Source organism: Schistocerca americana, chromosome 1 (assembly GCF_021461395.2).
Source record: "Schistocerca americana isolate TAMUIC-IGC-003095 chromosome 1, iqSchAmer2.1, whole genome shotgun sequence".
Taxonomy (NCBI): domain Eukaryota; kingdom Metazoa; phylum Arthropoda; class Insecta; order Orthoptera; family Acrididae; genus Schistocerca; species Schistocerca americana.
Genome location: NC_060119.1, coordinates 299,755,437 through 299,769,744, shown reverse-complemented (window position 1 = coordinate 299,769,744; position 14,308 = coordinate 299,755,437). Strand labels below are relative to the sequence as shown.

General features: G+C 39.8%; 1 protein-coding gene across 5 annotated transcripts in view; it reads right to left on the bottom strand.

The window, feature by feature from the left end:
• LOC124595321 (ankyrin repeat and SOCS box protein 3-like) overlaps window positions 1-14,308 on the bottom strand; it is a 299,266-nt gene that overhangs the window by 163,990 nt on the left and 120,968 nt on the right. For all 5 annotated transcript variants that reach the window (XM_047134051.1, XM_047134042.1, XM_047134059.1 and 2 more), the window contains exons 7-8: window positions 8,569-8,661; window positions 6,006-6,193 (exon numbers count right to left, since the gene is read on the bottom strand). In XM_047134051.1, coding sequence (XP_046990007.1) covers window positions 6,006-6,193; window positions 8,569-8,661 — 281 coding nt within the window. The remainder of the gene's footprint in view (window positions 1-6,005; window positions 6,194-8,568; window positions 8,662-14,308) is intronic.

Genomic DNA, 14,308 nt, shown 5'->3' with positions numbered 1-14,308 from the left:
CGAACTGTGATACATCAAGATGGCTACTGTTTCTCGTCTACTTGGCTTATGCTCACTTGCTTTCATGTGTGAATTTTTTGTTTTACCGCACTCTCTCAGTTCCATGTTTTTCCCTGACTGAACTTTTGAACTTGTTCACTGTTAGGTTGACATTCTGTGTTTGATCACTAGCACCACGTATTATGATACTCCATGCTTTTCCTGTGTGGTATCAGGTATCAATACCACCATAACGGCCTATCACAGTTGGCAATGGAATTGCAAGTTTGTGTCCAACGAAGATAGCAGTCGTGTGGGATCCACAGACCCAATGGAGCACCTCCAATGAGCCACGCCTCCAGTGGCTCTGGACTACGAGTGCCCTCTGCTACAATGACAAAGGATGGGCAGCCAGCGACAACAACTTAGCCCACTCGCGCTTGTGGGCACTTCACTTCGACGCTATAGTTCATGCTTTTGTTCATTTCTTCAGAGTGTCTTATCCTAGTTGACAGTGAAACAGTTGGACTCTGTTTCTTGAAATTTGTAATGAGTACTCTTACATTTGGAGAAATACAAGTTAAGTAAATCTTCTATTTACAGTGTTAACTTGCTCCCTAATCACCTCTGCTACTGTCCAGCTTTCCTACAACATTCTGAATATTTTTGTGAACACTGTCATCTCAGAACACAAGATATAACAATTGGTGACAAGAAATTGCTATTTTGTGTTCATTCATTTTCATGTTAGTGTTATATTTTGACCATCATGGGCCAGCATTTCTGGAATGCTGGAGACTGTAAATGCAGGTGCGGAGGAGCAGCTGAAGCAGTAACACTAACAGTAACAATTGCAGCAACAGCAACAGCTGCTGGGCAAATGCAGAAGCTAATCCGTTTGCTGACTACAAAGCTGGTGGCTTAAGCATAGCTGGCACAGTCCCTATAGCTGGACTCATTTTTTGGTTCTGATGAGCTGCGCTGCCAAATAAGATGAATCACTGAACCTCTATAGCGAAGTACTCTGTTGTTGTGTAGTTGTAGTTGTAGTAGTAGTAGTAGTAGTAGTAGTAGTAGTTGTTGTTGTTGTTGTTGTTGTTGTTGTTTGTATGTGGTGTTGCAGAAATTGCGGTCTCTTAAAGACCTCAAAATAGTAGAATTTGCAAATGCATGTGGTTACTGCTCACTGACACAGTACAATCAACATTTTAAGCATGCCAGGCAGTCGTATGTGGCATGGATAGCATGTAGATGACATTTTGAGTGTAAGCAATGCAGCACACCCTATGCAAGTGTAAGCAAAGTAGCATGTCCTATGTAGACACTTTAATATGTGATTTAGGGGTGTGACTAGCACCAAACTGGGCATTACAGACTGAGATGTACGCACATTTGGTCTTGATGTTAGATGATGTAGCACAAACTGCAGAATCAGATGTGTTGATTTTTGCAGTGCAAAACGTGTTTTCGGAGATATGGTAGGTGGCCAAAATTGATGAGTCACAACAGGCTTTGGTGACTACATTGTCGAGTCAGTCTGGCAAGCTTACAGAAAGGGGCACAGCATTCTTCCCTGGATTGCTGGTGATTACACACGAGGCGACAATGCCTCTGTTTCTTTGCAACTTGTCACACTTGGCATATGCCACGACATTTAGTGTTGTGTACAAGAAATGACAGTAGGCAGCATCATGAGATTATGTTTCAGTGTTGATGATGTGAGCACATGAGCAGCTTTCCTGGTGTGACCTTGCATATTTGGAAGCTTAGTTGCTTGATAGCTCTAGCCAAAATTCTTGTTTACTCACCTTATGCTCACTTTCTTTTGTGTGTGAATGCTTTCTATTGCCATGCTCTCTTACTTTTGTGTTTGTCACTGATAATGCTTTCAGATTCTCTGCTCACTGGTTAGATTGACACTCTGTGTTTGTTCATGGTTCGTGGGTGCCATGGTACAACACAATCATTCTGAGCATTTTTTTGTGTACACTGTCACTGCACTACATGAGATATAACATACGTAATGAAACACTTAAGATTAACCATAATGGCATGGCAACATTGAATATATAGAATATTTTTTTGCAGCTCAAACAATAGTCAGAATGATGGGTTTCCAAATATTTATAAAAAATGAAAAGAATGGACTGTGAAAAAAAGTATTAGATTTAATGAAGTCTGGCCTTATAAGGGAGTAGATGCCAGCCTTAAGGTAATTTATTAACTTTTTTAAAATAGAGTTTAAGCTTTGAAGTGAGACTTCTCTTAAATGAGTGTTTTGATGAAAATAAGATGACTGTTGTTTCTTGATAATGCAATCTCTGTGCTTGCAGTTAACAAAAACTAACAACACTCAGGGGTATCTATCTCATTGCTTCAAGCACAAAAGCAGAAAATGTTCTTTTCTGTGATATTTAAAGGGAACTCTGCTTCATGTGATGTTAACTATGAGTAGCAAAAAAATTATAGAATGGCAAGCTTGGCCATTCACTTCTGAGTGAACACACTAATATACAAGAATGTGATCCAAACAGTAGTAATGTAGTGACTCTTCATTGTAAGCAGTCAGACATGACATTTGAAACTGTTCATACAATGATGAAAATTTTCTGATGATCATCTATTGGAAGAGTGGTGGTGTGTTCTATACTGAGATATGATTGTCATTGTTGTGACTTGGCAAGAAAGCCAAGCCACTATGATTGGTAGCCGAAAAGCACGCATTTAGCTCACGCAGGCTGGCGTGAGGTCTGGAACATTTAAGGACGTTGAGTCTAGTAAAAAAAAAGGTCGTAGCTGTTGGAATACTTAACTTTAATCCATAATTGGTGAACATCGGTCCGACGGTACATGCATCACAAGATAAATAGCAAATGATAATGGCGCCTTGCTAGGTCGTAGCAAATGACGTAGCTGAAGGCTATGCTAACTATCGTCTTGGCAAATGAGATCATAATTTGTCAGTGAACCATCTCTAGCAAAGTCGGCTGTACAACTGGGCGAGTGCTAGGAAGTCTCTCTAGACCTGCCGTGTGGCGGCACTCGGTCTGCAATCACTGACAGTGGCGACACGCGGGTCCGACGTATACTAGCGGACTGCGGCCGATTTAAAGGCTACCACCTAGCAAGTGTGGTGTCTGGCGGTGACACCACAGTCATCATAATTCCAACCTCAAAAAAAGCCGTTGTTGACAGGTGTGAAAATTACTGAACTATCAGTTTAATAAGTCACAACTGCAAAATACTAACACAAATTCTTTACAGACAAAAGGAAAAACTGGTAGGAGCCGCCTCGGTGAAGATCAGTTTGTATTCCGTAGAAATGTTGGAACACATGAGGCAATACTGACCCTATGACTTATTTTAGAAGCTACATTAAAGAAATGCAAACCTACATTTCTAGCATTTGTAGACTTAGAGAAAGCTTTTGATAATGTTGACTGGAATATTCTCTTTCAAATTCTGTAGGTGGCAGGCGTCAAATACAGGGAGCGAAAGGCTATTTACAATTTGTACAGAAACCAAATGGCAGTTATAAGAGTCAACAGGCATGGAAGGGAAGCAGTGGTTGGGAAGGAAGTGGGACAGGGTTGTAGCCTATCCCCAATGTCATTCAATCTGTATATTGAACAAGCAGTAAAGGAAACAAAAGAAAAGTTCGGAGTAGGAATTAAAATCCATGGAGATGAATAAAAAACTTTGTGGTTTGCCGATGGCATTGTAATTCTGTCAGAGACAACAAAGGACCTGAATGAGCAGTTGAACAGAATGGATTGTCTCTTGAAAGGAGGATATAAGATGAGCATCAACAACAGCAAAATGAGGATAATAGAATGTAGTCAAATTACCGTATTTACTCGAATCTAAGCCGCACTTTTTTCCGGTTTTTGTAATCCAAAAAACCGCCTGCGGCTTAGAATCGAGTGCAAAGTAAGCGGAAGTTCTGAAAAATGTTGGTAGGTGCCGCCACAAATGACTTCTGCCGTCGAATATAATATATGTAGCGCTGCATAGTCATGCTTTGCAGGCACAAAGATAAATACTAGCGCCAAAATCTCCGCGTCAGTAAATAAATTTAAAAAAAGGGGTGGAAGACAAGCCTTCTTCTCCGCCCCGAGTTTCGACCACAGCATTTTATACATTATCCAACGAAGTAAATACAAATTCCGTATTGTTCATCTTCGAATGTAGCAGCATTTCAATGTAGTACAAAAATCCGACTGGCAAGACTGTTTGGGATGTTTGTCAATATGGCCAACACTACGTTCTGAATTTATTCCTACCTGTGAGAAGAGATGGTTGCTAATAGGAACTTTTATGAATTGTGAACCACATACAGTATTCTCTTCGCCATAAGAATAATACGAATATAAACATTTTGCCGTGTATTCTTTCGTGTTTGCTACTATCTCATTTAAATCCTATCTGCCGAATAAACTACGAAACTAGGGTGAGACAACAGCAAACGCGGAAGAATATACATATCATGTTTATATTCGTATTATTCTCATGCCTAATAGTGATACAGGCAGAAATTGACTAGATTTTTAAATCTAAGATGTCTCTAATTTCTGTGCAGAATGTAATGTACTAAAGAGGCGTCTGCAAAGATTTTCAAACGGAGAAAAATTTTCGCTAAACTCTCGTTCAGAACGTCTTCTATCAAAAGCAATATATTATTTGGTTCTTGTTGATCATTATCAAAGAAAGCAGCAGTGTAAGTAACAACAAATAGCAGTCTCTTGCCATTGTTTTGCTAATGAAACAATTCCTCTCTTTTTTAATTGTAAGCGGCGGTAGCGCGCACGAAAACAAGCCATGCCGCGAGCAGGGACAGGCCGTAAACACTCATTATCAGAATGCGACAAACAATTCATGACACAGTACAGTAATGCATTTTCAGCTTTGAGTGACGTAAACACCTATAACAAACAGAACGGCACTTACCAGATCAAAGCAAAATAAGCAATTAATTCAAACCAGACGAGGCACGTGAAAAAGGAAAGGTACCCGTATATATACGGACGGAGCGCGTGACGCATAGCAATGGCTACCTAGTAAAGCTTAACTGCTAAGCTTACGGCTGGAGCCTACTGTAGCTGTATCATCATTCATTCGACCTAAATTGTGTCTCATATTACAATGGACCAACTTTGTTGCGATTTGGAGGTGCAGCCTAAAATTTTTCTCTCCCCTTGAATTTCGAGTCTCAAATTTCAGGTGCGGCATAGATTCGGGAAAATTTTTTTTTCTTGATTTCGAGTCTAATTTTTCAGGTGCGGCTTAGATTCGAGTAAATACGGTAAATCAGATGACTCTGAGTGAATTAGGTTAGGCATTGAGACCCTGAAAGTAGCAGATGAGTTTTGCTGTTTGGGGAGCAAAATAACTGATGATGGTCAAAGTAGAGAGGATATAAAATGTAGACTGCCAGTGACAAGGAAAGCTTTTCTGAAGAAGAAAAATTTGTTAACATCGAGTATAGATTTAAGTGTCAGGAAGTCTTTTCTGAAAGTATTTGTATGGATTGTAGCCATGGAAGTGAAACATGGACGAGAAATAGTTTAGAGAAGAAGAGAACAGAAGCTTTCAAAAGGTGGTGCTACAGAAGAATGCTGAAGTTGAGGTGGGTAGATCATGTAACTAATGAGGAAGTACTGAATAGAATTGGGAAGAAGAGGAAAGTATGGCACAACTTGACTAGAAGAAGGGATCAGTTGGTAGGACGTGTTCTGAGGCATCAAAGGATCACGAATTTAGTACTGAAGGGCAGCATGGAGGGTAAAAATCATAGAGGGAGACCAAGAGAAGAATACACTAAGTAGATTCAGAAGGATGTAGGTTGTAGCAGTTACTTGGAGATGAAGAAGCTTGCAGAGGATAGAGTAACATGGAGAGCTGCATCAAACCAGTCTCTGGACTGTGAATTACACAATGTCAATGCACATGGATTTTAAAGAATTGACCTTTCACAAAATACTAATTTTATTGTAGAACCTTCACAGAATGACAAGACTTTAGCTCACCATATTTAAGAAGCAGGTTCAGCACAGGAAATGCTTCCATTAGCTCAGACTTGTGGTAGAGCAGGTATGAGACAGCACCCGTCGCTCTGTACTCTAGTCCTAGCGTCTCACTTTCGCATTCAATGAACTTCTTTAGCATATATGGATTGTCTTTCATCCATTCCAACAGTAGTGCAATCGATTTCACTCTGCAACACATGACAATGTCCATTCCTGTTCAAGAACTGCATTGTACTCAATACTCAAATGTTATACATAAAAAACAAAAACAACTTATGGTGGTGGTCCAATTAATTGACTCCTGCATTTCATAATTACCATGTTCAACTGTTAGCCTAATATTAATTCCATCATGTAGAACACAATCTTCTACAGGTCAAAACCTACTGGCTGACAAATTTCTAGAAAATTCACAATGGATGACTGAAATACGGTATAAAAGTGTTATTCAGTCTAGTTAGATAGTGGTCACTTTTCTCTTTCTGTTACATAATCTGCCCAATTAATTTCCCAATGACAAATGATACTAGTGTCTCAGACAGTCAGCAATGATAACAAATTTGTGAAGAAAATTACACATATAAAAATTTTATTTCTGTGTGTTTGCATGAAATATCACTCACAAAAGATTAAAAAATGCTACACAACTGATATTTTGTCACTGTGCATCTTAGACAAAAGTCACAAAGTGTGCAAAGAACTGAGATTTTGGTTTGGGTGGTGAGCTGGCAATCATTCTTTAGATGTGCAATTTCAACATTATGTTGGTGTAATGGATCAGCAACTCTTATTTAATTTTCTGTCACAGTTGCATAAATCTTTAAATGCCCAATTTTGAACATATGTGTTGATTTTGAAACCATTTCCTGCATCTCTAATATTTGAATGTAACATAATTCAAGTGAAACATTCAAAAGGCTTGTTTATACACCAGACCAACATCACAAATGATGTAGTTCTCATATTAACATAAAAGCTGAAACAATATATTTACATCCCACTGAGAAAGCTGACAGGACATACCTAAAATCTGCTTATGTTAAATGTCACACTGTGTGAGTATATACAAATGTGTATCTGTCATTAACATATATAACTGCTGTCATAGTCAACTCAAGTGAGAACAACATTCTATACCTGTCAATGATTTAAAGTAAAATTACTACCATAGTGGAATATGTATGTATTCAATGTTCTTTTTATAAGAAACAGACAAAAAGAAACATAAAAATGAATCTCAATGCAAGACTGTACACAATGTGAAATGGCTGCTTTGTCGCAGCTTTAGGAGCGTTAAGTATTTGAAATGGCCTCTTTTAACAAAAATTGACAGCACACTTTTCTTCAAAATCAAACTGAATCTCCAGCACAATTTCAGCAGTTACAGTGAAATTGTGTTTAATCCCACAGTAAAAAGGGTTCTGTGGACCTTTTATGTCATCAGAAATACTGTTATTATGACAAAATCAGTTTCTTCATCAGTTTCATTATACTGGACAGTATCTAAAACCAGACAACTCATCAACATATGCCTTAATGTAACATTACTGTTTGGGATGTATTAGGGAATAAACAATACACTTATATGCATGATAGTGTATAATAATATATAACTCATATTGCCACATTATAGTATTTTTCACTATTATAAGTACTCATCTGAGAATGAAAAACATATACCAATGTAAAAAGTCACAGATCACTTTTCAACATTTTAAAGGACATTTTGAACATCACACAAGTCACTGTCATTAGGTCAGCAACTATTCAGATCTAGACAAAAAGCTCGCTGAACTAAAATAGCAGTGGTAATGTTGCAGTAGTCTCCGGTCAATCCACATTACTTCCTTAGCCATCTAATCACATTGTATGGGTACCGGGTGAATCACTACAACTCTACGATAAAGAATCTAAAAAACCAATGGTAACATTTAAGTTCATTCTGATCGAAAAACTGAAGACCCAACATTCATTATGCAAGGTGATGCTCAGTGACCTTTTGGGAGTGCCGAGGTGTGATGCTAACAGATTATGCTCATGAAGAACAAAATCACCAGAGATGAAGAAACGTTGCACTTACAGAATTATGATAAGGTGAGTTTTGAGTCTGAACATTCCTGAATAGTCAAAATGTAGATTTCACCAACACAGGTCTCCTCCAGGTGATCTATCCTTGGGAAACCTGTGTCGTACTGCAGGGTGAATATAAAGAGCAAGAAAAACTGCCAATGTTTCATGGCCACAGCTTCATTGTTTCAATGTGATTATTAAAACCTTAAGACAACCACTGGTATTTGGACTAAAGTAAGCTTACAGGCTACAGTCCAACTGCACTTACAGTTGCCATTTGAAGCTTAAATGACTTATTCATATCACTATTGCTGATATAGAGCTTATCATGGGACTGTTCTGCTGATTCCACTGTGAGTAGTATTTGATCTGGCATTTAAGTTGCTCAGACAACAAGTAATCTTATTCCATAGTGCTAAAATACAAATATTTAACAATGTAAAATAAAGGCTAGTTATATCAATGTAGAATCACAAATTTGATAAAAACTTACTGCATGCTATCAACTGCCAACATTATCGGACTAATACTTGAGCATGCTGCCACTATTTTCAAATCTGTCACAGGTATAAGGCATTCAACAAGTCTGCAAAAGAAAGCATTAATAAATGTAAACAAATGCTGATTATGGAGTTATTTCTAATGTCTCTCATTCATCCAGCTGCATAAAACAAGTTTATAAATGAACAAAAAAGATATTCAGAAAAATTTTCACATCATAAATAATTTTAAATATACACAGAAAATACCTAAAAAGATAAAAATACAATGAAAGAGCCAATGAACTAATGGTTGTGAGCATAAAAGCTGTGGGATGAGATTAGAACGGCAGTTTCCCTCTGCAGAGCACGTGGCTGGCGGTTGCTAGGGGGCCGTGGCGAGTGGCTAGCATTATGCAGCCTTGGAAAACCCTGAGTCAACACTAGGCAGAGGTGCATAGGGTCGTGTTTGCATGCTTGGAGAAATTTATATGCCAGAGAAAAGTTGATAAAAACAAAACTAATAGTGACACGGAGTTGTGAGTTGGCACTCATGAACAGAAAAATATGTAAAGCTAAATTATCTAGATGCACCACAAAAATATATAACAGTTTAAAAGTTATTGTCATCTAAAAAAATTGTGGAGGGGGGGAGGGGGCAGATACATAAAATTGGACCTTAAATTGTTATTGCCCATTCGTAATTTTGTCAAACATTGATTTGAGTTAGACAGCTATTTCGAGGGTGCACAGGGTGGCCATCTTTGTGGACAGTTGAGTTTGAGCGAGGCTAAGAGCCAGACGTGCTGCCCGTTTGGTGGTAGTAGTAGGTTGGCAGCCACATTCGAGTCAAGTATGCACATAGTGACATTCAATAACAATCAAGTTGAGCGCAATATAGTGGTTTAGGACAGCAGACAAGAGTTCATTTTGTGAACTGTGAACAGGCTGTTGAGTGCAGTGATTACAACATATGAATTATATAGTGAAGTGTTGAGGCATCAGTTATTAATGGTACCCCCTATTGTAAGAGCCCCTCAGACTGATTTTCAAGTGTTTAGTGAATATACTGAAGAAAAATAAACTATGTGTTCAAATTATATATCAACATGAGTGACTCAATATTTTAAATTTCACCGCAATACCTGCCTGCATTGTTTTATTATATTTTACTTCAGCTTAAAAATTGAGTTTACAACAGGTGTGAGCAGGCAGCGTAAGATGAAAAACATAGCCAAACATCGAGACCAGTCACATCTCTGGGGTACTCAATTAAGCTGAGTGTAATAAATATATATTTTTTCATGCCATAGCATGTGGGGGCTCAAGCCAAACTATTCAAACTTCAATTCCCCGGAACCATCGAAGTATGGGGTTTCTTGTCCGGGATTGTCTTAACTGAATCGGCTCATAGGCAGTGCAGGATTGTGTTTGAAAGTGAAGAAGACTGGGAGAAATGTGTTGCCAATCGCCAAGCAGTACACTGAGTCCGGCGTTGACCATCAAAGCGGGAGTTGAAGCGCCGCTGGCTGCCAAACATCAATGCACCGACTTTTCCGCCGTACTCCAGAGCTGGGGGACACTTCTACCACTAACTTGCAAGCCATTCCATGCCACACCACACCTCACCGCATGGCAGCCTACAGAATCGGGCAGTAGTTGTCATGCAGCAGCAGCTAATATCGATGCAGTTGCTGTTAAATTAAGGGGTAGAATTTATTCAGGCAAGCAGTTGTGTGACACAAGGATGAGACAAGGCTAGCTCGGATTGGTGTGGATCGGAAGATTGTGGCTAGTTGTGATAAAACCAGAGCTTTATTATTAGGTCAACTGGCAGAGACAGCTGGCAATCTAAGAAAGGAAATTAAAAATGTGGATGCTGTTACTGTAAGGATTAATGCAGAAAATGACAAAGTTAACAGTAGATTAAGTAATGTAGAATTATGTGGGGCTAATGGAAGTATGTGGTGGCCTATGCTACAAGTACCCAGTGGCAAGACTTTTTCAGGTGAAAGCAAGTACCATGCTGTAGGTTTTCTGGCAGCATGCAAGGATTATTTTATTGGTGGTATCACTGACAAGAGAAAAATTAAACTGGTAAAAAGATTGTTGGAGGGTTCTGCTCAGACATGGGCAAATCAGTGTAGTGAACAATTTAAATCATATGGTATATTTGAACAGATGTTTCTAAATAGGCATTGCAGCCAAGCAAAACAATGCAGATTACAGAATGATTTTTTAAATGGGCCAGTTTACAGAGAGGGTAGGCCAAACTATGAGAGAATTTTGTCAGGAGGAATTATGAAAGTTGGTGCATTTGGATAGGCCATTGGAAATTTTGACTGAGATTTCTACCCTACGGAGAAGGTTACCCAAAAAAGTACAGTGGGAACTGGGGAATTATCCAACATAATCTACAGAAAATTTCTTGGATATTATTGAGAGGATGGACCAGGCAAAGTGCTACAAGCCAAACTCTGGGATAATAATTCAGCGAATAATCAGTGGAATAATGGAGAGAGAAGAAATAATGTGAGTTGGGGTAATAACAACCATGATTCAAGCAGGTAAGGAAAACAGAATGGTAATTGGAGAGAAAACAGAGATAGAATTCAAAATGAAACTTGTAGGTATAACACGGAAAGATTTAATGATGATGTCAGGTACCAGAGAGGTGCATGGGGAAATGGAAACAGGAGTGATCAAAGGCCAACACTACACTTTGGTGTAGTGAGACTCATATTCATACTACTGAAGTTATTTGGAATGCTAGTTACAAATGTATCATTTTGTATACAGCCCTTGTTATGTATTACACCATGATCTTCGACAGATTCCATTTGCACAGTGGTATTATTTCCAAATGTCTAGTGACAAAACTGATGATAATAATATTTTAGAAATCACAGGAATGTACATCAGTGGCAATGACATTTTCAGTCAGGCCTGGAGGTGCGCTCCGATAGCCACAAAAAGCAAGTAATCTAAGACTGAGTCCTGGTCTGGCACAAATTTTAAATTGTCACTGCTTATTCTGAACATATTTATACTGAAATGGCTGCAGAATGTGAACTACATATTCATGAAGCAAACCTCGTTAACAGATTAAATATTTTCTTCATGAACTTATATGCAGGAATCTTATTACAAGTTACAGATCAAATAGATGCTGCAGTGTTCCCCTTTCATATTTTTACCATGAAATATCTTCACCATAAAATAAAATCAAACAATGGAAAATACAGGATTGAATGTAACAATATAATGAAATTAGACAACAGCAGCAGGGCATTATGGGAGAGGCAACTGGGTGGGGATAAGAAGGAGGCTGGGGTGGGGAGGGGGAGGGATAGCTGGGTCGGGTTGGGATCGGTAAAGTGCTGCTGGGAGCATGCAGGGATGAGGTGGAGAGTGGGGCAACTAGGTGCAGTCGGGAGGTTAGACAGAGGGCGGGGGAGAGAGGTAGGGGTTGCGGAAAATGAGGGAAGTAAAAAGACAGGGTGCATTGGTGGAATAGAGGGCTATGTAGAGCTGTAACGGGAACATGGAAGGGGTAGATCAGTAAGGACAATGACTAACGAAGGTTGGGACCAAGAGGGTTACGGGAACATACAACATACTGCAGGGAGAATTCCCACCTGCGCAGTTCGAGAAGGTTGGTGTTGGTGGAGAGGATTCAGATGTCACAGGCTGTGAAGCAGTCATTGAAATGAAGGACGCTTTGTTGGGCAGCATGCTCAGCAACAGTGTGGGCCAGTTGCTTTTTGGCCACAATTTATTGGTGGACATTGATGTGACCAAACAACTTGTTGGTTGTCATTCCCATGTAGAACACAGTAGAGTGGTTCCAGCTTAGCTTGTGGATCATATGATTGGTTTCAAAAGTAAACCTGCCTTGGATGGGATAGGGGATGTTTGTGACAAGACTGGAGAACATGGTGGCGGGAGGATGTATGGGGCAGGTATTGCATCTATGTCTATACAGGATAAGAGCCATGAGACACGAGGTTGGGATCAGGGGCCGTGTAGGGACAGACGAGGAAGGACATTTCTCATTTCAGGGCACAACGAGAGATAGTTGAAACCCTGGCAGGGAATGTAATTCAGTTGCTCTGGTCCTGGGTGGTACTGTGCCACAAGGGGAAAGCTCTTTTGCGGCCAGACGGCGGAGCTTTCAGAGGTTTTAGGTGACTGGAAAGATAAGGAATGGGAGATCTCTTTTTGCACAAAGTTGGGAGAGTAATTATGATTTGTAAAGGCCTCAGTGAGACTCTCGGTATATTTCGAGAGGACGTTTCTGGTGTTGCTGGTGGTCGGTCGGTTTGATATGGACAGATGTACTGGTATAGCCATCTTTGAGGTGGAAGTAACGTCAGGAAAGGCAGCTTGATTGGTAGAATAGGATCAGGTGAAGTGAATGGGGGAGAAGGAATCGAGGTTCTGGAGGAATGTGGATAGGGTGTCCTCACCCTCAATCCAGATCACAAAGATGTCATCCATGAACATGAACCAGGTGAAGGTTTTGGGATTCCGGGTGTTTAGGAAGGATTCCTCTAGCTGGCCCATGAATAGGTAGGCACAACATTGTGCCATATGGGTGACCATAACTGCACCCTGGATCTGTTTGTAGGTAATGCCTTTAAAGGAGAAGTAATTGTGGATGAGGATGTCGTTGGTCATGGTGACTACGAAGGTGGCAGTAGGTTTGGAATCCATTGGGCATGGGAAAGGTAGTGTTCAATAGCAGTAAGGCGATGGGTATTAGGGATGTTAGTGTAAAGGGAAGTGGCATCAATAGTGATGAGTAGGGCATCATGTGGTAAAGGGACAGGAACTATGGGGAGTCGGTGGAGGAAATGGTTGGTATCTTTTATGTAGGAGGGTAGGTTGTAGGTAACTGGCTGAATGGATTGGTCTATGAGAGCAGAGATGCTCTCAGTGGGGGCACAGTAACAGGCCACAATGAGGCGTCAAGGGTGATTGGGTTTATGGACTTCAGGAAGCATATTGAAGGTATGAGTGTGGGGAATGGGAGGAGTGAGGAGAGAGATGGACTCTGGGGAGAAGTCCTGAGATGGGCTAAGGATTTGAGTAGAGACTGGAGATCCTGCTGTATTTCTGGAATGGGGTCACTGTGGTACTTTTTGTAGGTGGATGAATCTGACAGTTGGCAGAGTCCTTCTGTCAGGTAATCCTTGTGATCTAAAACAACAGTGATGGAGCCTTTGTCAGCACGTATGATTATAATGTCAGGATCTGTTTTTAGGTGACTGTTGTGCAATCTGAAGAGACATCATTTTTCAGATGTAGAAACATGCTTACCAATTTTCGTTTATGTCATACAATTCCTCCTTTTCTCCATCAATATATTTGGTATTTTCCCTTTGTAAAAAAAATCTCTCTCTTCATTTCTGCTACATCATGAGTTCATTTTAACTGTATAAATTCACAGTATCAAACCTGTTTGTTTTTTGAACTATTTGAAAGCTGTTTCCAGGACTTGAAATGATTCCGCATGAGATGGTCCTGCATCATTTCCTGTGTCTTTGTTTTCTTCTGTTTCATTGTCTTTCACTTCCTGCTGTTCATTTGCCTGCAACATGTTTCCAACAGATTTGTCATCTGACATGATCTGAATTTTGGTCAGTACTGTCACAAGCAAGCTGCTCTTTCATATCATCAGCTCACATTCCTGATACATTTGTACGTTTGTCCTCCAAAAAAGAATCATCCATATCAGTTATTGAATTTTCA